This window comes from Peromyscus eremicus, chromosome 1 (assembly GCF_949786415.1).
Source record: "Peromyscus eremicus chromosome 1, PerEre_H2_v1, whole genome shotgun sequence".
Taxonomy (NCBI): domain Eukaryota; kingdom Metazoa; phylum Chordata; class Mammalia; order Rodentia; family Cricetidae; genus Peromyscus; species Peromyscus eremicus.
In genome coordinates this window covers 51,263,588-51,288,920 of record NC_081416.1, presented here as the reverse complement: position 1 = coordinate 51,288,920, position 25,333 = coordinate 51,263,588, and the positions used below count along the sequence as shown (strand labels likewise).

The 25,333-nt window shown below is 49.9% G+C and overlaps 1 protein-coding gene across 2 annotated transcripts; it reads left to right on the top strand.

Moving 5' to 3' along the window:
- The first annotated feature begins 9,845 nt into the window (after positions 1–9,845).
- On the top strand, positions 9,846–24,299 carry Fads1 (fatty acid desaturase 1). Of its 2 annotated transcripts, none has more exons than XM_059260958.1 (12): positions 9,846–10,160; positions 11,939–12,049; positions 12,523–12,720; positions 13,323–13,424; positions 13,712–13,840; positions 18,614–18,674; positions 20,784–20,860; positions 21,700–21,797; positions 21,975–22,071; positions 22,240–22,319; positions 22,401–22,526; positions 22,764–24,299. In XM_059260958.1, the coding sequence occupies exons 1-12, from the start codon at positions 9,948–9,950 to the stop codon at positions 22,813–22,815; spliced, it is 1,344 nt and encodes a 447-aa protein (XP_059116941.1). In that variant the 5' UTR covers positions 9,846–9,947; the 3' UTR covers positions 22,816–24,299. The 2 variants fall into 2 exon arrangements, with proteins under 2 accessions (XP_059116941.1, XP_059116950.1); XM_059260967.1 differs by having other exon boundaries at positions 10,063–10,146.
- Positions 24,300–25,333: the final 1,034 nt, after the last annotated feature.

Below are 25,333 nucleotides of genomic sequence, written 5' to 3'. Positions count from 1 at the left end.
GTGACATGCTATCTCATATCAATCTTACTTGATGTTCATCTGGAGAAACATTTAGCTAACTATTGGTGTAAATATTAAGGCCACTCCACGTAGTTAAAAGGAGATTTATTTAATGGCGTAACTTACAAATTAAGGGATAGGTAGGTCGTGGGATCTGGGGAAGGTGTATCACAGTCCAGTGGTGTTCTCTGGAGCTCTGCGAGATCCAGATCTAGGGTCCCCAGGCGCCTCCCTTGGCCCCGCCTTGTAGGCGTGACAGTTGCCGAAGTCTCAATGGGGGTTGGAACTTCCAGATCAAAGCTGGAATGGCTACCCACTACAGCTAACTCCTACTTCGTGCTCAGTGCAGGCCTGCAAGTTACCAACCTTGACAGAAAGCCAGATTCCCCACAGTGAAGCTGATCTTCCGAGGCTGGAGGGGCTTGGCCAAGCATCCATCTCTCTTCCTCCTGTGCTTGTCGACTTTATAAAGCATACCGTGCATCAATGGTCCAGTAATTACGGCATAACTCTGTCAAAATGGCCCAGTACTTGAGCACCCATCCCAGGCCATCCCAATGGCCTCTAGCAGTTCTATTAGTCAAACTAGACCTGATTCAAATTGTCACTGGAGCTTTAATCTTTTACTTGAAGGGCAGATTTATGGAGAACAATTAATAGTCACAGACGTCATCCTGGAATTAAGCACATGACGAATATCATGAATACCGAGAACTCACTCAGGATTAGCAGAGCCCCACAGGCAATGGAGTGATCTACCACACACCCCACTCAGGTTTAGAACTGTGACTTATACTCTGTATGCCTTCTATGTAGGAGGGTGGGGACATAGAGGGTAATGGGACTTGATGCTTACAGACTTGTTATTTTTCTGGGTAGAAAGCACTGCACAACACATTCATGTGAGATTCCACATAGAACTCCCAACTAGGATACTTTGAACACAGTCATAAGTTGTTCCATGATGGGGCATGTGTTCTGAAACATGTGCCTTTAGGGGGCAATCCCACCATCACAGGAACACCACAGAACCAATATGGTCCAGCCTACCTCACATCTAGCCTGTGTTGTACATATGTCTGTTGCATAGACTGTCACTCCTACAGCCATTATAGACAATACAATATTAATTAAATCATGCATAAGAAAAAGGATGCACTCAAGACCTCCAGTAAACAGCAGGGGGCTGCTTCTGACATAACACTGGGCATTACTTGGCAGTAAAACATTTTTGTAAACAAAATAGTACATCCTAAACAGTAAAGCCCTGGCAAGATGGTTCAGTGGGTAAAGGCACTTGCCACCAAGCCTGACCACATGAGTTCAGAGACCCACACGGTAGAAGGAACAAACTGACTCCCATAGGTTGTCTTCTGACCTCTGCGGAGAGGTCAGAGAGAGAGAGAGGGAGGGAGAGAGAGAAGAGAGACAGAGATCAACATAATTTATTACAAGATTAATTTATATATAAACATGATTAATTTATATATACAATTTATTATATGATTATGATTATATTTATCAATGTAATTTATAACAAGGTTAACGTAATTATAATAAAAAGGAACACAGCAAAAGCAAAGACATGCCGAGAAGCACAAATGAAATAAATGACTGAACTACACTGGTGACTTACCTGTCCATCCCCTCCCCCCACCCTGTGACTTGATGGGTCCTGACACAAACAGTCTTGGACTAGGTGTTCCTGCACCAACCAAACTGACACTCCACAAATGTTGAGGAAAACAATGAATAATGTTGGGTAGGTGGAGTTAAGCAAGAAATCATCCTACTAGTGGTATTTCTATGTAGCCCAGGCTGGCATGGAACTTGTAGCAGTCCTCCTGCATCAGCTTCTTGAATGTTGTGATTATAGGCCAGACAGGAACCACTACTCCTGGCTATGTTGGTTTTATTTTTCATATTCTAGAGTAACTTTACAATCCCAATTTAAAAAATAATAACACTCATTAAAAAAATTCAGGATGTATTAAAGACTATATAAATTATCTTCCTCTGCCCCAAGGCAGTCACTCCTATAATTTGCTTCTAGTTTCTTTCAATTGAACAATTCTTGCCAAAGATGAATTTCATTATATTATTTTTAATATCTGCTTAACATTTCTTAAAATAGTAATTAAGGTATTTCTGGGGTTTTGTTGATGTCAGACATACTGGTTCAATGAATTTTTTTCCTAATAAACATTTTCCTTAAAAAAAGGATCCATAGAGGAGCTGCAAAGAAGACTCAGTCCAAGTGTGGAGATGTGATCTTGGATCCCCAGCGCCTACATAAAGTCCCCTGTGGTGATATGTACCGGCAATCCCAGAGCTCTTATGGTGAGAGGGCAGGCAGAGGCAAGAGAATCCTTGGAAGACACTCACAGGTCAGTCAACAGCAGGAGATGCTGTTTCACATATGCTGGAAGGTAAAGGCAGACACCCAAGGCTGTCCTCTGCTGTGTGTGTGTGTGTGTGTGTGTGTGTGTGTGTGTGTGTGTGTGTGTGTGTTTTTCTCCAAACACTAAGAAGAGATCGCCATATGAACTGGCTGTACCACCCTGAGTATTGACCCCAAGGCCTCCAAGTCAACAGAGCTTAGAGATACCTGCACATCGGTGTTTACTGCAGCGCTGTTGACAGTCGCTAAGGTATGGAACCAACGCAGGTGTCTGTCAGAGGGATGGATAGAGAAAGCATAGTGTACACATACAAAATGGAATTGTTTTTCAGCCAGAAAGGACAATGAAGTTGTGTTCTTTTCAGAAAAATGGATGCAACTGGAGACAAATCATATTAAGTGAATTAACCAATCCCAGAAAGACAAATATCATATGTTTTTTCCAGTTTGTGGTTCCTAGATTTTATATAGTTGCATAAAATCGTATATGGCAGATATGAAACAGGAAAGTAGAAGCAGGGGCTGGGAGAAGTTTTCGCCGGTGAAGTGCTTGCCATGTAAGCTTGAGGACCTCAGTTTGATCTCTGGCAGCACATCCAACGCCTGGTGGAGATGGTAGGCTCCCTGGGGCCTACTGGACTGCCAGTCTAGCTAAATTGGCAAGCTCAATGACAAACCCTGTTTCAAGCAGAAGGTGGAGAGCTCTGCCTGCCCCTCCACCAAATGAGTAAAAGTAAAACTGCCTAGGAAAAGAAAGGGAACTAATTGGGAAAGATGGTATGAAAGGGGAGTGTGAGAAGGCTGGGGGAAATTTTCCCAATGTATAATGTATTCTTACATGAAACTTTACGATAACTTAAAAGTGTATGATCTATAGCCTACCTCCCTAGGTGTAGAACCACCAAGGGCACTTGCAAGGTTCTAAATATATCTGTCAGACTATTTTTCCAAAAAGGTTAACCGAGGCTGAGGGTGTAGCTCAGTGGAAGAGCACTTGCCTAGCATGCACAGTGCACGAGGGCCAATCGACCCCCAGCATGGGAAGAAAAGATAAGAACTCATAAAAGGTTAATCAGGACCTGCGTCTGTTTACATCACTAATCAGGAAATCCACACTCCTTTGATTCCTACTCTATTTCTACCTGTCGATATCGCTCACATCCTGACCACTTAAACTTGTTCCTTGGTTCTCATTGTGCTGGCCTGTTCTAGAGAGTAGAAGAATTTTCTTACGGTCAGATCTTGGGGCTGTTTCCAACTTTTGCTATTGAATGTACTAATTTTTGCACCTTTGTGTCGTCTCCCACCCCTACTTTCCCAGGAGTGCAATTACTCCACCAAAGGCGCACAGACTGATTTATAGCTCTCTTACGCACTGCCAAATTGCTGGGCAAGGCTTTTTTAGAAAGGTGTATTGGCTGTTGGGAGGGGTAGCTGCAGGGACTGCCGCTCTTGAGCAAGGGACCCATGGAAGTTGGAAAGCCTGAACATCCCCAGGGGGAGGTGGTAAGTCTCCTCCTCATTCCGAATCTCTTCTCTCGTCAGTAGACAGAAGATGCTTGTCTGCCGAGCTTCCCCTAGCCTGTTGTCCTAAGTCACCCTCTCAGGGATGGCAGGGGCTCAGGTTTACACCACTTGCCAAGGTCTTTCCTCCCCAGCAATGGCTTATGCTCATGGAATGCTCAAGAGGAACTGAGGATCTGGAAACGTTCCTGTGACTTTTACAAGCCCTCTGCCTCAGTCCTTTCACGAGGAAATATTTCACTGTGGAGAAAACAGCTCCATGAAGTGCTTGTTAAAGAAATGAATGGGAGCTGAGGCTGGGCATGCTGCTGGGTGGGAGAGCCACTTGCCTTACAAGGCCCTAGATCTGAAGAGCCCTGCAAAACTGTACAAATAAATAAATGATAACAAAGAAAACTGAGCACCTCCATACTGGGTCTCCTCAGGTCAGCTTCAGCGTCTAAACTGACCCACTCACTACCTTCAGGCTGTGTTCCCCTTCCTCTTCCTAAGACCCAAAGACCAGAGTTTTAGTCTTTGTTGCCAAGTCTCCTGGGGCCCCTCCAGGCTAGAGGACAAAGGCTTGAAGTTCTGGGCTTTTCACCTGGGCTGCCCAAAGGTCAGGGGATACCGGCATCACCAGTCACAAAAGATCTCAATTTATGTAAGAAACAAACCAGAGATGAAGACAAACAAGACTGCAAAAACTGTGGAGCATTTTTAACGTTATACTAAGTAAATTAGGCCACCACCAACCTGTGGACCACCACCAAATTCAATAAGCGATAAACACTAAACTGGCAAAGGCTCTCAGAGAATTATTTTAGGCAGCAGAACAGGCCCAACACTTTGGACAGTGAAACACTAAGAATTTTGATTCATATAGGGTCGGCCCTGGTGACCATGGTGAAAGTTTTCATAGCTTAGAGCTGAGTGTGCCCTCCCCACTTCACCAGAAACCCTGCCCACAAATAGCCTTGACCCCAGCTGCAGGGGTCAGCCTCCCAAGCCCATCCTCTTACCAAGAGCCCTACCCCAGCCTCAGCTCTTTTCTTCATCTGTTTTTGTTGCTGTTGTTTGGTTATTTGGGTTTTGTTTTGTTTTGTTTTGTTTTGTTTTGTTTTGTTTTGTTTTGTTTTGTTTTGAGACTGGGTTTCTCTGTGTAGCCCTGGCTGTCCTAGAACTTGCTCTGTGGACTGGGCTGGTCTCGAACTCACAAAGATCCATCTGCCTCTGCCTCCCGAGTGTTGTAATTAAAGGTGTGCACTGCTGCCCAGCTTTCTATTCACCTCATTCGAGATAGGGTTTCTCTGTGTAGCTTTGGAGACTTTCCTGGAACTCACTCTGTAGCCCAGGCTGGCCTTGAACTCACAGAGATCTGCCTGCCTCTGCCTCCCAAGTGCTGGGACGAAAGGCATGCGCCACCACTGCCCTCTATTCACCTCTTAAATTACTGCCTCTGTATACAGTGAGCAGAAGCAGTACTGAGTATGCTTGTGAACTGCAACCTAACAGAGTATATTCTTGCAACAAATAACAGAATCTCAATCACATCAGCTGAACTATCAGCCAACCACAGGCTGCAGATTGCTCAGAAGTGTGTTCACAGGCAAATGCTGAGATGTAACTAATCAGATTCTTTCTGCATGTCACTTCCTTTTGCTGTCATAAATACTACCTGCCCACTTCGCTGCATGGAATTTTCTGACCCTTTCTTCGCTCAGGCTACTCTCTGATTCATAAATCTTTTCTTAGCAAAAATAAAGTCTGCTAAATTTAATTAGTCTGAAGGTGTTTTCTTTTTCTTTTAACAGACTGTCGTCAGAGTGAGATTTAGTTGACCTCCAAAGTGACCCCACAGGATTACCAAGTGACCAAGTAAAGGTGCTCACTGGGGCCATGGAACTCCAGCATCAGTTGTGAATCAGTTCTACGTCCAGTAAACCTCCTGGATTTGTGTTTAGAGCTCTCAAGTCCTCTTTGAATAGTTTTAACTGGAGAGGAACCTTGACTTGATCAGACCCAACAAGTCTCTAGTAAGAGCTTAGGGATTTTTTGAAAAGAGGTCTCCTCAAATCTAAGAAGTCTGGGAATTCAAGAGTCTAGAATTCCATTTTCTAGAATCTCAACTAACTCCATATACAAGAAAAAGAAGTCCAGAATGTGTGTACTTAGAAAAAATGAGGTCGGGCAGTGGTGGCGCACGCCTTTAATCCCAGCACTTGGGAGGCAGAGCCAGGCGGATCTCTGTGAGTTCGAGGCCAGCCTGGGCTACCAAGTGAGTTCCAGGAGAGGCGCAAAGCTACACAGAGAAGCCCTGTCTCGAAAAACCAAAAAAACAAAAAAGAAAAAAAAAGAAAAAAAAAGAAAAAATGAGCTAGCACCAGAGGTAGTGGCACAAGCTTTTAATCCCAGCACCCAGGAGGCAAAGGCAGGTGGATCTCTGTAAGTTCTACTGTTGTGCCCAGGTCACAAGACTCCCAAGCAAGACCACCACAGAACCAATATCCAATGCAAGCACACAGAAGTTTTTTAATAACAAAACAGGCAAGTCCAAGAGTTGGTCTGCATCCAACATCAGACACAGCAGGTGAAGGAGAATGCCCCCGAGCACTCACTTTAAGAGGTTTATATAGGAAAAGTTTACATACAGCTTGGGATTGGACGAGGGGGCTGGGCGTGAGGTAGTTCTTTGAAGTTACTGGCTGAACTATAAGCATGAGGTTACTGACGGCTAACAGGATTCAGGGTATCTACAGAGACATAAATTTTTACTCCCTATGTCCTGCTTTTGTTGAACCCAGGATATATACATTCAGATTTATTGTTCCAGTCCTACTCTCCCCTGAGTTCAACTTCTGGTCAGTTGAGCCCATTACTCCCCATATCTTGTTTTGCCAAGTCCAGGATGCATAGATTTATTGTCCCAGCCTTATAAGTTCAACTTCTGGTCATTTCTAAAATTGCTGGTCAGCAGATACCTTTGGAGGAGGAGAGGGGGAAGCGTCTCTCAAAATGGCTACTGATTTTCCCTTTCACTACATATTGAGTTCCAGGCCAGCGGGGACTACACAGTAACACCTCCAAAAGGAAAGAGAAGTGATCTGAATGAAGGATAATTTAGAATTACAACGGCCACAGTGAGGAAGCTTTAACCTGCAAAAAGTTCTTCACTGGGGAATGGCCTGGGAGAGAAAGCTGAAGCTGCAAGCCAGTGGGAGCTGGGCTTTCACGGTGCCCAGAAGCAACTCAACGACTAAATGAACCAGAGACTGCCTCTGTAAAAGGCTTGTTACAGAAAGCCAACGAAGCCATCTTAAAAGTCTTTTTTTATGAACATAGTCAAGAACTTTAGCCCATTAGTTTAGACAGGAAACATTGTCCCATAGGCCACAAAAAAACAATTTGGGTTCAGGGAACTTGTACCTAACACACAGCTGAAATCTGAGAGTTAAATATGTAGACTCTAGTCCGGGGATGGTGGCACATGCCTTTAAGCCTAGCGCTCAGGAGGCTGAGGTGCACGATCTCTGGGAATGTGAGGCCATCCTGGTCTACATTGTCAGTTCCAGGCCAGCCAGGGCTACGTAGTGAGATCTGTCTCAAATAAAAAGTAGAACATACTCTCCTCATCAGCTTACATGGTGTGCTTATATGTATGAAAGGTTTGATTTTTTTTCTATTTTCGTCCAATATTGTCAAGTTAAACTATAATTTCTAAACTATAAACTATACTAAAAACTATATAATTTCATTGGATTTAAAGCAAACATGCCTTTCTAAATAAAATTTTCTCCTCAGAACATAAGAACTATCCCAAATGCTTTCCAAGTACATGTGACTCAGGTAATTACTTGTGATAATGTTGATGGTTCACTTAAAGCAGCTGTATCTTCAGAAATTTCAACACGAAGTAAATACAGATGCACAACTTTTCTTATATATGCTTATCAGCAAAAGGAGTGTATGTTATCTTTTTTTAAAAGTGTGTATGAGTGTTTTACCTGCATGTATGTATGTGTAGTATGAGTGCACCTGGCGTAGGGGTCAGAAGAGCATGTCAGATCCCTTGGAACTGTAGTTAAAGATGGTGTGAGCCACCATGTGGGTGCTGGGAACCAAACCCTGGTCCTCTACAAGAGTAACAAGCTCTTAACTGACAAACCATGTCTCCATCCCGGGCTCATGTTATCCTTTGGAGGCTTACAGGTAAAATGGACTTTTTTGAAAAATTTTCAGCAAGAAAAATAAGTTGATGTTAGCATCTTAATACACTATCTTTGTAAGCAACGGCAATAATTATTCTATCAACTTGATTGGATCACCATCATCTAGGAGACACACCTCCAGGTATGTCTGTGAAGGTGTTTCCGGAGAGGATTACCAAGAGGGAAAGCCTGCTCTGAAAGTAAGGGGCACAATTCTACAGCCTGGTATCCTGGACTCAGTGGGGCAGCCCGAGGGGAAGGCATCTGAACGTGAACAGTTGTTTGCTCTGTCTCCTGGCTTACCGAACGTGAGCAAGCTGGCAATACCACAGCCGTAAGCTGCTCCTGCTGCCATGGCTTCTGGCCAAGCCCCCATCGAACCGTGAACCAGCAAGGTAGCTCAGCAGGGCAAAAGCACTGTCTACAAGCCTGATGCCCTGAGTTCAATCCCCAAGCCCCCCCATGGTAGAGGGATAGAACAGACCCCTACAAGTTGTCTTCTGACCTCCACACATACTTGCATACCTGTGCATGAGCATGGGAACGCACACACACACACACACACACACACACACACACACACACACACACGGTGAGGGTCTTCAGACTCCTGGAAGTATTCCTGTTCTACCATTGAATAAAGATGATCAAGGACTTGCCTCCTGAAGCAGCAGGCACCCTAGGACACAGACAGCCCTCCCCAAATCACCTTGTCATCACTTTCCTCCTCCATTTTTTTTTGGGGGGGGCTCTCCTAAGCCCCCTCCTCCACTTTGTGGGTGTGTGAGCATGCTTGGAGGTCAGAGGACAACTTGTGGGAGCTGGTTTTCTCCTTCTACCACGTAAGTCTCTGGGATTAAACTCAGGTCTTCAAGCTATCAAGGGCCTTCATTATGCTGACCCATCTCTTGGTTCCAAGAACTACATTCTTCTAAGTCAAAAGTGTTAGCCAATCACAGCAGACATGCCTTCTGCTAGCCTTGGGCTGCAGAGTGCTCAAACTCACCCAGAAACACCTGTAACTGTGGCCAACCAGGCTATTTCTTTATGTCAATTCCCTTTTCTGTCCACACATACTACCTGCCCACCTTGCTAGGAAGGGGGTCTCTGAACGTCTGCTGGGTCAGGGTGCTGTTCCATTGCTCAAAGCGCTGTGTTTAATTTGTCAAGCGTTTCCTTGGGGGCAGGAGATTGATAGAATAAACAAAGCCCAGGGTTAATCTCCAGCGCTGCATAAAACAGGGCATAGTAACCCAAGCCTGTAAACCCAGAACTCAGGAGGATCAGAAGTTCAAGGTCATTCTCAGCTACATAGTGAGTTTGCGGCCAGCCTGGTCTACATAAGAACCCATCTCCAACCTATTTTCTCCTTCATACGCCTACACCAAGCTTCTCCCTACGCCCACTTGGGGCCTCCACCTCAGCTGCAGCACGCTGTGGCGCACCCACAGGAACCGTTATCCTGTCGGTTCCTATGATGCTCAGCAAAACCCGGGCCAGAAGTGGAATCGCCTGGTGACCGCTTTCAGGCACCCGCGAGGGGGCGCGTCTCTGGCAGCTGGACGCAGCAGAAATCCCTCCGAAATCCCGCCGGGGACGTCGGTCCTTGCTGGCCCGAGAGAGGCGGAGCTCGCGCCCCACGCCACTCGGCTCAGCCAATGGGAGCGCGCGCCGCGGTCCGCGCCGAGGGTGCTGAAAACCCTGCGCGCGGACGGCGGTCCCCGGGCGCGCGCTCTCAGCAGCCCGACGCTCCCCGAACTCGCGAGGCGGGCGTGCGCTGTCCCGCGCCCCGAGCGCGCGCCTCTCCGACTCCCGATTCCTTAGGCAGGCCGGCTATGGCTCCCGACCCGGTGCCGACCCCGGTCCCGGCCTCGGCCCAGCTCCACCAGCCACGCTACTTTACATGGGAGGAGGTGGCGCAGCACTCCGGGCGGGAGAAGGAGCGGTGGCTCGTGATCGACCGGAAGGTGTACAACATCAGCGACTTCAGCCGCCGCCACCCAGGGGGCTCTCGGGTCATCAGCCACTACGCGGGTCAGGATGCCACGGTTAGCGCGGACAATGGGCGCGTCTGCACCACGGGCGGGACACAGGCGGCAAGAGAAATCTCCGGACCCGGGATGCAAGCGCGGGAGAGACCCAGGCTAGAGATAGAGGCCCGCAACAGGCACACTCAAACAAAGGGCTGGCTGCACGTCGGTGCTTTGCCTCTGGAGTCTCAGGCGTGGATTGGATCCTGAGCTGGGCTAGGAGTGAGCGAGCTTGCTGGGCACTGGGACCACGGTGCTGCTTAGGGCGGCCGGAGGAGGAGTCAGTTCAGAGAGAGGGGGTCACGTCCTGTCTGCTGGGCTGGGCGGGTGAACGCTGCCTTGTCTGATCTAGAGCGGGCCCTCACTCGGGATCCGGAGCGGGAAGGGAGCCGGAGAGGACCGCTCGCGATAGGGATGACACTGAGAACCCTGTGGTTTGCCCGCCCCCTCCGCCCCGCGCCCCCGTACTTGTGAAACCGGGAGGGTAGGGTATGGACCTGCGCCGGTCCAAGAAAGCCTACGAGGATCAGTCACTGTGGGTAACCGGAGAGATGTGACAGTAGGAGCGTCTGCATCTGCATCTGCATACACCTAGGTTGGGATCCCAGAGTTGTCTTCCGATCTTTAGTGCGAGGTCACGTGGCGGTAGGCCAGGGTGGTCTCCAACTTTTTTAGGAAGAGGGCCCCCGGGTGATTAGACACTTAGGAGGACAGCGTCCCTTTTGCCTTGGAGCTTACTGCAGGCCGAGTCGGTGCGCACCCCCAGCCTCTGTCTGGTGGCCCTGTTTGTTCTCTTTATAGACCATATCCTTCCTCAGAGCCTCGGGTGGAACTAGGACTCTAAAGTTAGAACAGAGCGCTCTGTGACTGGATTGCCAACTGTTGCCAACCTTGGGGTCCATCGTCTTCTAAGTCCTTAACGCAATCTCCCCTACCCTTTATTCCTTCTCTGCCAGTCTAATGTGCTTCCGGAGTGACAAGGGTTCCTATTAACCCTTGAAGTTAGATGCTGAGAGGTGGCGGGCACTCTGATAAAGCAAGCAAACAAACAAAACCCCACAGCCTTAGAGACCAGGCTAGATAGAGCCAGTCAGCGCAATCCTACGCAGACTCTATGGAGCAGACCCGCACTGTCTAGGCTTCCCATTCTGTGTGATTTGGGGGACCAGGCAAAACCAGCGATTGGTCTGGATGTGTGGTGCCACTGCCCATGACTCCGCCTCCACATGCAGCTTCTCTCCCTAAGGCCTAAGGTCCTCCCTTCCACCTTGAATAACCCATATTAACTCCGGAGCAGTGAGTAGTTAGAATGTTGGGGGAAATAGGAAACTTTGCCTAAAGCAGAAGAAATGTGAACAGTTCCCCAGCTCTGGCGTAGGGAATCTTCCTCATCACTGTTTATAGAGAAGCTGGCTAAGAAACGAAAGGACTTGTTGAAAGTACTATAGGCACAAAAGCCTTGTGACCCAACCTATACCTTGCAAGCCGCTTCTCTCCTGTACTAAATTCCTGCACCAAGTATCTGTAGACATGAAGGCTAGCCTGGGCAGGCCTTTCTGTATGGCATCCAGGGGAGGGTTCCCATTCTTTGAAGTACTGCTCTTTCAATGGGAACCCAACTGCTGAGTGATCTGGAGCTGGCAGAAAGCTAGAGGTACAGTAGCCGGAGGGAGGTGGCCTTTGCTTCAGCATGGGTGTAGACCTTGTTGCTGGCCTGGAGAATGGCCTTTGGTGTGAGGCTCTTAGGAGCCTGGAGGGCTAAGAGGGTCCTCATGGTCTTCTCCCCGTTCTTGCAGGATCCTTTTGTGGCATTCCACATCAACAAGGGCCTTGTGAGAAAGTATATGAACTCTCTTCTGATCGGAGAGCTGGCTCCGGAGCAGCCCAGCTTTGAACCCACCAAGAATGTGAGAGGCCCTGTTTGCTGTTTGGAGACTTGGTTGTGGAGGGAGAGGGGGCAGATGCCTGCGTAGGACTACAGGTGACAGTTCTTGGGGGTCCCAAATAGTCATGGGGTGATAAGCCTGCGGGAGCAGGAACTTCTGTTTCTTCCAATGATGCCATCACCAACAGCAGACCTATGTACTGAGTACCGTGTGCCAATGTTAACTCACATAATAATCTCTACATGTATACACATGAGAAAATAGAGGCTCAGAGTTTACGCTGCAGAGCCACAGATCACACACAGTGGGGACCCAAATTAAGTCTGCTGAGCTGCTGGACATGATGCCGTTCACAGTAGCTGCTTCTGTCAGATCACCCTTCCCCATCAGGGCATCTGCCAAAGACTGTGAACTTCCCACAGATACCTCCATGGGAGGTTCTCTGTGAGGGTTGGGGTGCTGCTGGGAAGAATTACAGCCCCACTCTCCCACAGAAAGAGCTCACTGATGAGTTCCGGGAGCTGCGGGCCACGGTGGAGCGGATGGGCCTCATGAAGGCCAACCACCTCTTCTTCCTGTTCTATCTGCTCCACATCCTGCTCCTGGATGTGGCCGCCTGGCTCACCCTTTGGATCTTTGGAACATCCTTGGTACCCTTCTCCCTCTGTGCGCTGCTGCTCAGCACAGTCCAGGTGAGTGCCTTCGGCATTCTTGGGATTCCTAGGGAGACATCAAGGCCAAGAATCCAGCCTGCTCTCCCGCCCCGGGATCTGAAGATACAGAGGCGAGCTGGCCCAGGGAGAGAACACACATTCTGTTGTGCATGACTTTCTTCTGCTCTTTAGTCACACGCATGTTTTGGTTCGCTCACAGCCTCTCCAGTTTCTCTTCCCCACGTCCCCTTCTTCCTGTGTGGTTTCTTCTCTAAAATCTCAGGTTCAGGCTCTACCACACTCCAGGTATGCCAAGAACCAATGCTTGGCTCCCTTCCCACCACCGGTATCACTCAGCATGCCAGTCACAGCCCAGCACCAGGATTTGGACTTCTGGTCTCTATTCTGCCCGTCTATCCTAAGTCATGTCACTTCAGAGGGAAGAAGGGACCGTGGTCTGCCTCCACGTCCATGTGACCCAGTGGCCAAGAGGGACCTGGGACCCAGGTTCCCTGACTTACCCCAGTGTGCTCCCTTGAGGCTGTGCTCTGGTCCAGTGTGGGGAGGCGGAAGGGGCTGCTGAGGTTTGTGAGGGGGACCCTAGGTGCGGGCTGCTCTGGGCACTAACCTTTCTCTTTTAGGCCCAGGCAGGTTGGCTACAGCATGACTTTGGGCACCTGTCAGTCTTCGGCACCTCTACATGGAACCACCTGCTACATCACTTCGTGATTGGCCACCTGAAGGTCAGTGAGTTGATGGGGCTCCCCTAAACCCCGGTCATCCACGGCTGCCAGAGGGTGGGAGAAGTGCTCGTGACACTGGGTTTTCTTTCTCTTCAAAAATTATTTGTTTGTGATATGTGTGCGGGTACCATGCTTGCATGTCTGTCTGTCTGTCTGTCTGTCACAAGTGAGGGCATCAGATCCCCGGGACTGAACTCAGAGGTAGTTGTGAGCTGCCATGTGGGTGCTAAACATTGAACCAGGGTCCTCTGCGCTGGGTTTTCACTCACATTTGCAACTCTCTGTAGGGGGCTCCTGCCAGCTGGTGGAACCACTTGCACTTCCAGCACCACGCCAAGCCCAACTGCTTCCGCAAAGACCCCGATATCAACATGCATCCCCTCTTCTTCGCCTTAGGGAAGGTTCTTTCCGTGGAGGTGAGCTGGGTGTCGGTACCGAGGGGATGGAGAGTAGCCTGTTCAGCAGGCGTAGGGAAAGTGCTTGCTCAGTGTTGGCGAAGGTAAGCTGTAGGGCTCTTACTTTCTGGAAGTTGTGGAGAACAAGAGGCTGTAAACCGTCACTGTCCAGGACAGAATCAGCAAACCATTACTACACAAAGGTACCCCATTCTGCCAAGGATTCAGTGGATGACAGGACATTCCTGGCAAGCCTCTGCTCTAGGAAGCCAGCCACCCCCTGCACTGTTTCTGTCTCTTACACCAGATACCCTGCTGCGGGGCAGCCTGCCTTGTCTGGGGCTTTCCTGTATCACATCTCTGATATCAGTGCCCAGAACACTCCCCCTGAACACAGCTGGCTTCTGTACCCTTAGATTCTGCATCTGTGGACTTAAGGAAATATTCAGAAAAAAATACATCCATCCTGAACGTGTCCAGGCTGTTTTTAATGTATTTATTAGTACACGTGTGTGCCCTGGCACTCGGGTAGAGGTCAGAAGGCAGCTTTTGTGGAGTCACTTCTCCCCTTACACATTTATATGAGACTTCGGAATGAAACTCAAGACACCAGGCTTGCATGGCAAATACCTTTACTCACTGAGCCATATCACCAACCCTACTGGGATTTTCAACGTGATTTATTTATCATTGTGTGAGAGCATGCGTCAAACTTAGTGGAGACCATTTTCCCCTTCCGCCTTTACCTGGGCTCCAGGGGTTGAACTCAGGTCATCAGGTTTCCTCAGAAGTGCTTTATTCTCTGAGCCCTCTCAGGGAGCTTTCTCATCTCCCTGGCTCTAGAGTGTTCTTGATTATTGGTTTCTAAAGAACACATCATAACAACTATTTTTACATAGCACTTACACTGTATCAGGTATAACCGGTCTAGAGAGAATTTATTATATACTGGAACGAGGCTGGAGAGTAGCTCAGTGGTAGAGCGTTTACCTGGCTTGAGTAAAGCCCTGGGTTCCACATACAGCACCAAAAAGAGAGATAGGAAAGGAAGATCAGGTGGGAGGGAAGGAAAGAAGCCAGGCATGGTGGTACATACCTGTAATCTCAGCACACAGGAAGCTGAAGCAGGAGGATTAAGGGTGTGAGGCTAGCCTGGGCTTCATAGCAAGACCAGTCTCAAGAGGAAAAAAAGGGAACAAAGCCTCATCTCTGCAGCCTGCAGGGCTACTGTAAGACATACCGGGAGGGCATGCATCAGTTATCCCAAGTAGCATGCCTCTTCATACAGGGGACTTGGGACGTCTGTGGACACCCTGGAACCAATCCCTGTGGATAGAGGGACAGCTGTACCCTTCCCCTCCCTCCGTGGTCTAGCCTGCCTTCTAGCGTGGTCAGTATTGGCTATGAGTAGTCAGCTGAGGCTGTGAGCAAAAGCTATAATGTAACTGCTGGAGGAAGAGTGCCCTAGGGCGGAGAGCTGCTGAACTGGCCCTGCGTAAATGATAGAAACTTCCAAATGCCCAGCAGAATTCCTTGAAAAGTTAATTAAAAACCCTTCCAGAGCTCTGCCAGTCCACCCCCCTCACTCGATGGCAGCTGTTTACATTAAGCTGTTGGGCACACAGTTCATTTTCAGACATGAGTTCAAGCTAGCCTGACTGCCCTGTCCTCTCTGGCAGAGACGTGCTGTGTGGAAGAGGCTTGGCAGCATGGGCTGTGCTGGCACAGGGCACTCATAGCTTGAGACTGGGACTCCATCTGTCCCTAATGCTCCCATTTCTCCCTCCCCAAGCATTGGCCTCTGCTGGCTTGTTAGGAGGGTTCCCCTCTGTCCCGGCAGCAGGGCGCAGCGGGGAACTGGCCCGAGTCTTTCTGAAACAGGGCAGACTGCTCATCAGGAAGAGCACTGGGCGCTAAGCACTCCCGTTGTTACCACAGATGGTTTAAGGAGAGGGGGGACCTTTGCTGGTTCTTCGTTCTGTGGCTTTCAAGAAACTCTGTTTCATGAACATGGGGGGGGGGCGCTAGGGAGACAGCTCAGTGGGTAAGGTGCTTGACACACAAACCTGGGGACCTGAGTTTGGATCTTGAGCATCTGAGTAAGCCCAGCCCAGCAGCTGTGACTAACCCCAGCACCAGGGTGAACGAGAGGGAGTGTGAAGACAGGCACATCCTGGGGATTTGCTGGCCAGGCAGTCCAGCAGAAACTGAGCTCCTGGTTCAGCGAGAGACTCCAGCTCAAGACATAGAGAGCAATAGAGACCCCTGAAGCTGACCTCTGGTCTTCACATGCATGGGCAAGTATACCTGCACACACGCATACACCTCTCTCCCTCACCCCCACACACACAGAGAAATGAGAACGAATGGGTGTGGGCTTGGTTTGGTCTCCAGGGACAGCTTAACTAGATAGCGATGCCCTGGTTAGTGGCTTCTGCCCAATGCCTCCTAACACTCCTGGAGAACAAGGAGGTACAGGGGACATTTGCCCTTGACCTTCTGACCTCTGAGAGTCTGAGCACAGTGGGGCAGAGCCTAGTGGCACTTGGTCACTGAGGAGCAGCAGTGGACAGGGTTCCTTTCCATAGCAGTTCCTCACTCACCCCACCAGCCAAGAGAGGTCCTTTCCTTCTGTGGCATCTCCTTGGTTAATAATATTGGGTGGCTTGTCCACCTGTCTTCAGACTGTATCCTAAGTCCATCAAACTCTCCAGCTCCAGTGCCATCTCTGTCTTGTAAACTGTCCACTTTCTGTGCTATAATAAAATAGCTGAGGTTGGGTACTTGGTAAAGAAAAGATAGGTTTAGTTCACTGTTTTGAGAGGCTGAAAATTCAAGATGGAGCAGCCCCATCAGTTTGACCCCTGGGAAGAGCCTCGTGAGAGATGCCAGACTTTGGTGGGAGCAACTATGAAAGCTGGGTGAGATAAGAAACCAGGTTGTCCTGCTGTCTTTAAAACAATTCACTCTCAAGGGCAAACTCACCAGGTCCCCGGAATCACATGAATCCCTTCAGAGGGGTTTCATTGACTCCAGAGGGCTGTACCTCCTGGCATCACTGCATTGGTGACCAAGCATGCAGCGTGGTCGCCTGGAAAACAAACCACACCACACCATAGCAGCCTACCGGGCCCATCTCTGCCTCAGTGGCCCCTGTACCTCTGGACTAAGCCACCAAACACAAAACACTGAGCAGATCATCTATGAGTGAGTTCAAGGCCTGCCTGGGCAACAGAGCACAGTACATCCACCCTCGCCTTTACCAGGGCTGAGGGCCTGGGTAACCTGGCCTTCCTAGCTTCCAAGTGTGATGGGTCTCAAAGCTTTGGTTCTGGCTGTGCCCTGGGCTTTGAAGGCTTGTCTTCGGATTTTTACATTCCTGACACTTCTCATGGTTCAGGTATCAGGGCCCAAGGGAAACCAGGCCTGAGCTGCTACCTTTGTCTGTCCTGCTCTCCTGTCTGTTCATCTGTAAATTATCTTGAACTCTGTTTACACATTTATTAGTGGTTTCGTTTCTCCAGGTTATAAGATACATGTAGGTAAGAAGTTCATACTGTTCACCTCTGTGCTCTCAGCTCCCCAGTGACTGAAGAGTGCTATCCCCTCACCTCCAGTGCTTGCTGAATAACTCCATGAATGCAGAAAGATTGCCTCATCTAGCCAAAGCAGCTTGAACAGAACTGTTTTTGATAAATTATTTGTGGATATGTAAAAGGATCAGCCAGATTGTGCTTTGGATTGAAGTCACCAAAACTAATTGGGGCAAGAAATGCCAGAGCCATGGAATGAGACAGCAGAGTATATATGAGCCTATGTGAGGGGCTCTGGGCTGATTGGCTGGCCTGGTGCCTCCCAGCCAGTCTGTTTAGTAGTTTGGCTTAAAAAATAACCCACCCAATGAGCAAAGCTTTGCCAAAACCTTCAGGTTGCGGGATTGTTCTTGGTAATCTTTCTACATATATTACTAAACTTTCAAGGAGGCTTATGAAGGCCAGGTTGAAGTAAAAAAGAGAGGGTCAAGAGATGACTCAGTGGTTAAAAGCACTGGCTGCTCCTCCGGAGGATCTGTGTTTGATTCCCAGGACCCACTTGGGAGCTCACAATAATCTGTAACTTCAATTCTAGATAGTCTGCTGCCCTCTTCTGGTCTCCAGAGGCACTGCATGCAAGTGGTGCACAGACATACATGCAGGCAAAACACCCCTACACTGAAATAAAAAGACAAGAGTCCAAAAGATTGTGATAGAAAGACTCAGGTAGCCGGGCGGTGGTGGCGCACACCTTTAATCCCAGCACTCGGGAGGCAGAGCCAGGCGGATCTCTGTGAGTTCGAGGCCAGCCTGGTCTACCAAGTGAGTTCCAGGAAAGGCGCAAAGCTACACAGAGAAACCCTGTCTCAAAAAACCAAAAAAAAAAAAAAAAAAAGAAAGACTCAGGTACCTATGTAGGGTCAAAAATAGTTTTCCATAGAGACTCTGAAGTCCAAAGAGTACCAGAAGCAGGAGGGGGTTGGACCTGGAAACCATGAGACAGAAACTTCAGATAGCCGTCAGGAGTCCTGTAGACGGCATCCTGTACACACCTGTGTGTTCCCTGTCACAGTACATTCATAGGTCACCATCCAGGGCTGCTTGCTCCAGGCATGGGCCTGCCAGAGCCTTCCAATGGCAGCAGCTAGCGGAAGGTTCCTGAAGTAGGCCTTAGAGTCAGAGCAGGGAAATCTGGCCTCTCATAGGGGATGGAGTGGGGTAGGTGTCTGGTCTAGCTACTGACTTATTTGTTTCTTCACAGCTTGGGAAACAAAAAAAGAAGCACATGCCATACAACCATCAGCACAAGTACTTCTTCCTGAGTGAGTATCCACAGGGAAAGCGGACTCCCCTGGGATGGCCTAGGAGGAAGTACAGCCTGCTGATACCCCCCCACACACACACACACACCTGGGAGCAGATGGCCTTTTCCACTGAGTAAAGTCAATGAGCTAATGCTTGGTTAGTCATTTGTGTTGGGGGACAAACTCAGTCCTCCAGTCTCACCCTAGCTTCCAGGAAGAAACTGAGGGGTCAGCAGGGAGCTCCTGGTTTAATTATAAGCCTCATCTTAACCCTAGTCACACAAAGGTGGGGTCAGTTAGGATGACTCCTTGGGCAGTGGGACCTGAGATGAAATGTTACAACTGAGCAGAAGACATTTTGGTAATCCATTCCCTGCCTTCAAAGCCTACTGCATAATGCCCAAAACTGGGTTTAAAACTCCTTTAAGACTTCCAGTTTGGGGAAAGTGAGGGGGAGTACTTTTATGGGTTTTGTTGTTGTTTGGTTTTGGTTTTGTTTGAGAGGGTCTTGTGTAGCTCAGGCTGGCTTCAAACTTGCTATATAGGCACGAGCCACCACACCTGCATGGATTTCAAGTTTTTAAAGGAAGAGAGGGGAAGAATTAAAGGAATTTATTAGAACTGCTTATTGCCAACTGTCCCTTCTAGAGAAAGCTGGACATAGTCGAAGAGTTGAGTAAAGACTTCCATAAAAATAATTTTAGTCTGGGCAGTAGTGGTGTATGCCTTTAATCCCAGCACTCGGGAGGCAGAGGAAGACTGATCTCTGTGAGTTTGAGAACAGCCTGGTCTACAGACCGAGTTCCAGGACAGCCAAGGCTACACAGAGAGACCCTGTCTTGAAAAACCAAAATAATAATAATGATGGTGATGTAGTAATAATGATGATGATGTAATAATAATGATGATGTTGTAATAATGATGATGTTGTAATAATGATGATGATGATGATGATGATGATGATGATGATTTTAGGACTGGGGAGATGGTTCAGTTGGTAAAGGGCCTGCTGTGCAAACATGAGGACCTGAATTTGGATCTCTAGACGCCACATAAAAATCCAGGGGTGGGGGCTGGAGAGATGGCTCAGAGGTTAAGAGCACTGACTGTTCTTCCAAAGGTCCTGAGTTCAATTCCCAGCAACCACATGGTGGCTCACAACCATCTGTAATGAGATCTGGTGCCCTCTTCTGGCCTTCAGTCATATATGCTGTATATGTAATAAATAAATCTTTAAAAAAAAAATTCAGGGGTGGTGGCACATGCCTGTAATCCCAGCACTGGGTATGGACAGGGTATGAGGGGCACAGAGATGGGTAAATCCCTGAAGCTCATTGGTCAGCCAGAACAGCTTCACACCTAGTGAGAGACCCTCTCAGAAACTAAAGATGGAAGATCAGTGAGATGACTTAGCTGGTAAAAGCCTGACAACTTGAGCTTAACGCCTGGAACTCACAGTGGAAGGAGAGAACCAATTTACACAGTCACCGCCTCCACTCCGGTGTGTGTGTCTCGGACCTCAGCGTGTGTGCCACGGCCCACACTCACACACACACACACATCGTACATGTATCAGGAAGGGAGGGAGGGAGGGAGGAAAGGAATTTTAGAATCTGTGGCATATCAAGATGAAGAAGCTATGGATGGGGATTGTCATGCAGTGGTTGGAGTAGCATCGGTGTACCTCAGACTGTGAAAGGTCAGCAGAGTTCTCCCCTGCCCTTTGACCTGCCTGGTGGAGCAGCAGCAGGAACGTGACAGGATGCGGGTGTGTGTGTGTGTGTGTGTGTGTGTGTGTGTGTGTGTGTGTGTGTGTGCAGGGCTGTGGTCCAGGCACTGTGGGGAGTATTAATGTGCCCTTGAAAAGGCCGGGACTAGAGAACAGGCCATGCTTGAGGCTTAAGCTCCCCCATGCCCCTCCTCCACAAGGAAGGGATACTGCTCCCAGCCCTCGGCCTCCCGTGTGTTCCTGCCCACCCTCAGTGCCCGTGACTTGCAGTTGATTGAGGGGCACTAAGGCAGTGAGGGGGGCGACAGGAGGCAGTTCTGTGCTGGGGAGCTCACCATAGCAGTCCTCAATCACCCCCAATTGCTCATGCCCCCTCCCTGTGTCCTTTGCCTCCCCAGTTGGACCCCCAGCCTTGCTGCCTCTCTACTTCCAGTGGTATATTTTCTATTTTGTTGTTCAGCGGAAGAAATGGGTGGTGAGTATCCCCGGCCGCAAGTCCCACGTGCCAGGTTCTCCAGAACCCCGCGTGAGGAAGGGTGTGCTCGGAGTGGCATAGAGACTGGCATAGGAGTGGCTGAGAGCAGACTAGAACCAGGTGGAGATGCTCCTCTCTTGATGAGATTCAGTGGCTCGGGCTCATGCGTGCCCCACCTCCCCATGACAGGCTTCATCAGGCTAGTCACCTGGGGTCCCCAAGCTGCCTGGCACTCAAGGAACTGTGCAGAAAGCAAAGGGAGAGAGACATGGGGCATGGTCCCTGCTCTGAGGGAATGTAGGATGAAGCTAAAAGTGATAGACCCGAGAGGGGACGTGCAGCAGAAGAGGCTTTGGGGATCCCCCAGGGGGCTGGCTGGGTCTGCTTTTCCAGCTGGCCTCAGATGTAGGACGCAGAGAAGACAGGTTCCGAGCAGACAAGCTGGGACCCGAGGTGTGAGCTGGACATGGTGCAGAGGGCCCAAGTGTTGTGGGAAGAGTGTGCGGCTTGGTTCACTGCAGAAAAGGACCTGGAGCTTCAGTCAGTACAGTGGCATAGACAGAGCCTTGGTCCTGAAACATTCGTCGGGCAGCATTGAAACAGGGTGGGGAGGTGCTGTAGCCAGGGAGACTGGGGGCCCCTGGGAAGGGACGGGCAGGGCACTGGAGTACCACCGGGAACAGAAGAAGCTGTGCCATTAGGTGTTGCAGGACAGGCAGCTAAGAGCAGCTGAGGATCAGACACACAACCCGGGAGGAGGGATGACCACAGCAGACAGAGATGGGGAGGGAAGGAGCAGTGGCTGCTGGGACGGTGCCACTCTCCCATTTCCCCTGCAGGACTTGGCCTGGATGCTCAGCTTCTATGTCCGTGTCTTCCTCACTTACATGCCCCTGCTGGGGCTGAAAGGCCTCCTGGGTCTTTTCTTCATTGTCAGGTAGTGTCTGATGGGCACGTGCAGGTGATGGGTCTGGGGGCCATGCTGGCTGGGGTCTTGGAAGTGGGAGTCGTTTGGGGAATTGGCTTGGGCGAGCCACGGGTTGGTGTTGCTACTGGAGAATATGAACTCTGTGCTCTGCTTGTACTGTTGGTGGCTGTCTGCCACATTCAACAGGTTCCTGGAGAGCAACTGGTTTGTGTGGGTGACACAGATGAACCACATCCCCATGCACATTGATTACGACCGGAATGTGGACTGGGTCTCCACCCAGGTAAGGGACAGTCACTTGGAAGACCTGGACATGCCACAGCTACTGAAAAGGGTGGGTGGTGGACCGAAGAGGGTGACCAGAGGGATAGGGGACAGTTCCAGAGAGCCTCCCTAGGGAAGACGGAGCACTTTCACACAGAGTCTGCCCTGCCTTGACTTTCTCCTCCAGCTGCAGGCAACCTGCAACGTTCACCAGTCGGCCTTCAATGACTGGTTCAGTGGTCACCTCAATTTCCAGATCGAGCACCAGTGAGTGGGGAGAGCCAGGAGGCAGGGGGTGGGGGAGGGGCAGAGGAGCCGACGCCACTAACTGCCCTGCTGTCCCTGAAGCCTCTTCCCGACGATGCCCCGACACAACTACCACAAAGTGGCGCCCCTGGTGCAATCCCTGTGCGCCAAGTACGGCATCAAGTACAAGTCCAAGCCCCTGTTCTCAGCCTTTGCCGACATCGTCTAGTGAGTCTGAGCCTGGGGAGTGGGCAGCAGGGTGATGGGCATGTGGCACGGAGTGGGGTGGGTTCCTGGCCATCTGCAATGGCATCACCATGGCAACGGCAGGGTGGTGTTGGTCCATGACCAGGCCAGCGTCCTCTAACTAAGCAGGGGCGGTAAAGCGTCTGAGGGGAAGGGGATGTGTCTGCAGGTGGATGACACAGCCCCCACCTCTCACTGTCTGCTCCTGTTGTCCTACAGCTCACTGAAGGAGTCGGGGCAGCTCTGGTTGGACGCCTATCTTCACCAATAGCAGCGGCAGTCCTCCGTCTGGGAGGGGAAGAGGACACTGGAGCCAAAGCAGAGGGAGCTTGCGGGGCAATGCCACTATGAATCGAATGTTGGAAGGGTTGGGGACGTAGATGTTTGTGCTCACACCTGTCCCCTTGCCTTCTAGGTACCAAACTTGAGGGAGAACTGTTGGGGTAGGGGTGCAAAGCTGTTCTGTTGTTTCTTCAACGTTGGCAGAGGCAAATGGGGGGACCTCCAGAGCCCAGCATGAAGCAGGGACCCCGCCCTAGAATTCCCCCCTTGTAAAGTGTGAGCCCATTTCACTGGGCTATGTCTCTGACTCTCTACCCTCCCTGTTAGTCTCCGGGCCAGTGTGACCCCTTTGAACAAGATTTAGAAAGGGGGCATTCATGCGTAGAATCCTGAAGCCTGGCACAGCTCCCTGCCCAGGAGCTTAGCTTGCTGCCGAGAGCTGGGTGTGACCATGTCCGCCTCTGGCTTCTGGGAGAAGCTGTTTTTCAGTTTCAGAAGCAGGCAGGGCAAAGGCCAGGACTATGGTTTGGGAGGCATTTGGCCCTGGAGGATCCTGGCACGAGTAATCCTGGTTTCCTGTTCCATCCAGGTTCCAGAGAGAACAAGAGATCCTAGCTCTTGACAAAATGGATGGCAGAATTACTGGCCTTTAAAAATCTGTTGATTTTTAAATCAACACAAGGAAGGAAGGGGCTTTCCTCCTCCTGAACAATTCCCATAGTTTCCTTTTCTGTCACCGCCTGTCATTCTAACAGCCACCAGCACAAGTGGCTGAGGCTCCTGTCCTAAGGGTCAGAGCTCTGAGCAGCGGCGTCCCTGTCCCCTGTGTCATGTTCCAGCATTGCACAGCACATTCCATGTCACAGACAGGAGGGTTCTGAGGTCTGTGAATGCCACCGCTGCTGCTGTTCCTCTTTCTACTTGTTCAAGAGTCTTACTCTTCTGGAGGCCAGACAGGCATTCGGGACGACTTCTGACAAAGCGTGTCTAACAGTGAAGTAGGGTTTTGTAATCTTCTGATTCTGTAAAAGTTAGGGACAGTTTAACTCACCCTTCCAGAGAACACAGGAACATGCCCGGAGAGCCTAGCCCTGCACATCCACGTCCACGCTCTCGTTCCCCAAACCCACGGAATTATTCCGTTGCCTGCTCATCAGGTATCTACTCAAAGCATATTGACCATCTGTCTGGAATCAGAGAGCCCCAAGCAGAAGGCAGAGCGCAACGCCTCTGTGGAGAAACGGCGGGTGGTCAAGATGAGGGCATCTGGGTAAAGGACGTTGGGGTACGGCGTGCTGACAGGCAGGGTTCCTTGAGTTTCCAGGACAATGCCCAGGGAGGGCAGGTTGCAGAAGAGCACAGAGCTTTCCCAGGGACTGGCCCTGCTTGAAAACGTCTGAAGCAGGCTGGGTAGGAAAGTCAGGATTAGAGTGCTACCTTTAGTGACTCCTTCCCTCCAGAATAGGTGCTGCCCCCCCCCCCCCCCCCCGCCATGCCTGCCTCCCTCCCTGCCACCTGGGGTAAGGGTGTGGCACTGCCAGCCTGCCAAGCCCACTGCCTTTGAGCCTTTAGCTGCCAGTCAGAGCAAATACCAGCGAGCTCAGTTGTCCCCAGACCAGGTCTTCAGAGCGCCCGAACCACTGTGGCCTCCCCTCCTCAGCCTTCACTGTGGCTTTTGTGTAGCCGCAGGGGACGCTGAGTGGTAGGAACGGTACAGTGGTAAAGCCAGGTGTCTCAACTCCACCGACAAGATAAGAAATCAGGATCAGAGGGAAAGTCACCTCTGCTCATGGAGATAGTGGCCAAACATTTGAACGGAACCTTGTTAACTCCAGCTTCCATGTGTATCTTTATTACCTTCGTCTTTCTACTTCCTGGCCGGAGGCATTTCCTTTAATTGGGCCTAATGTCAGTGTCTGTGTGTGCCAATGCCGTTATGACATCCTGATGAAACTAAAAAATAAAAATTAATTTCGACCAAAGCATGTTATTATTCATTTAAAATCCACACTGCTTGTCTGCACATGTCTACCAGATTCCCTGGTGCAGGGCAGGGGAGCTGGCTCAGCTGGCAAAACACTCCTGTCCAAGCCTGAGGACCTGAGTTCAGATCCCCAGAACCCATGTAAAGGCCAGATGTGAGGTCTATAACTCAGCATAGGACAAGGTGTATCCTTGGAGCTTGCTAATCAGCCACCTTAGACACATCGGTGAGCTTCCGGTTCAGTAAAAGACCTTGCCTCTAAAAATAAGAGTGGCTAAGATAGATACTTGATATTGACCTCTGCCTTTTTGGCATTCAAACATGCAGGAACATGTACACATACAAATGTACATACTATTCCCTGGTGCTGCTGCTCTAAGTCCCTGCCCCGCTGTGTGCTCAGCTCCCTTGGGAACACAGATCGCTGCCAGTTCCCTAGTATAACCTGGGCAGGATTGTGTAAGTCTGACAAAGCCAGGTTCCTCCCGTGACACCCATTTGTGGAGATGCTGTGCTGCTGCGG

Excerpts from the sequence above, each read along its gene's own strand:
- Fads1 (XM_059260958.1), top strand. The coding sequence starts at position 9,948 with ATGGCTCCCGACCCGGTGCCGACCCCGGTCCCGGCCTCGGCCCAGCTC. Across the intron at positions 12,050-12,522 it reads GCTTTGAACCCACCAAGAAT|AAAGAGCTCACTGATGAGTT; the intron begins GTGAGAGGCCCT and ends ACTCTCCCACAG. Across the intron at positions 22,072-22,239 it reads TGGACTGGGTCTCCACCCAG|CTGCAGGCAACCTGCAACGT; the intron begins GTAAGGGACAGT and ends TTTCTCCTCCAG.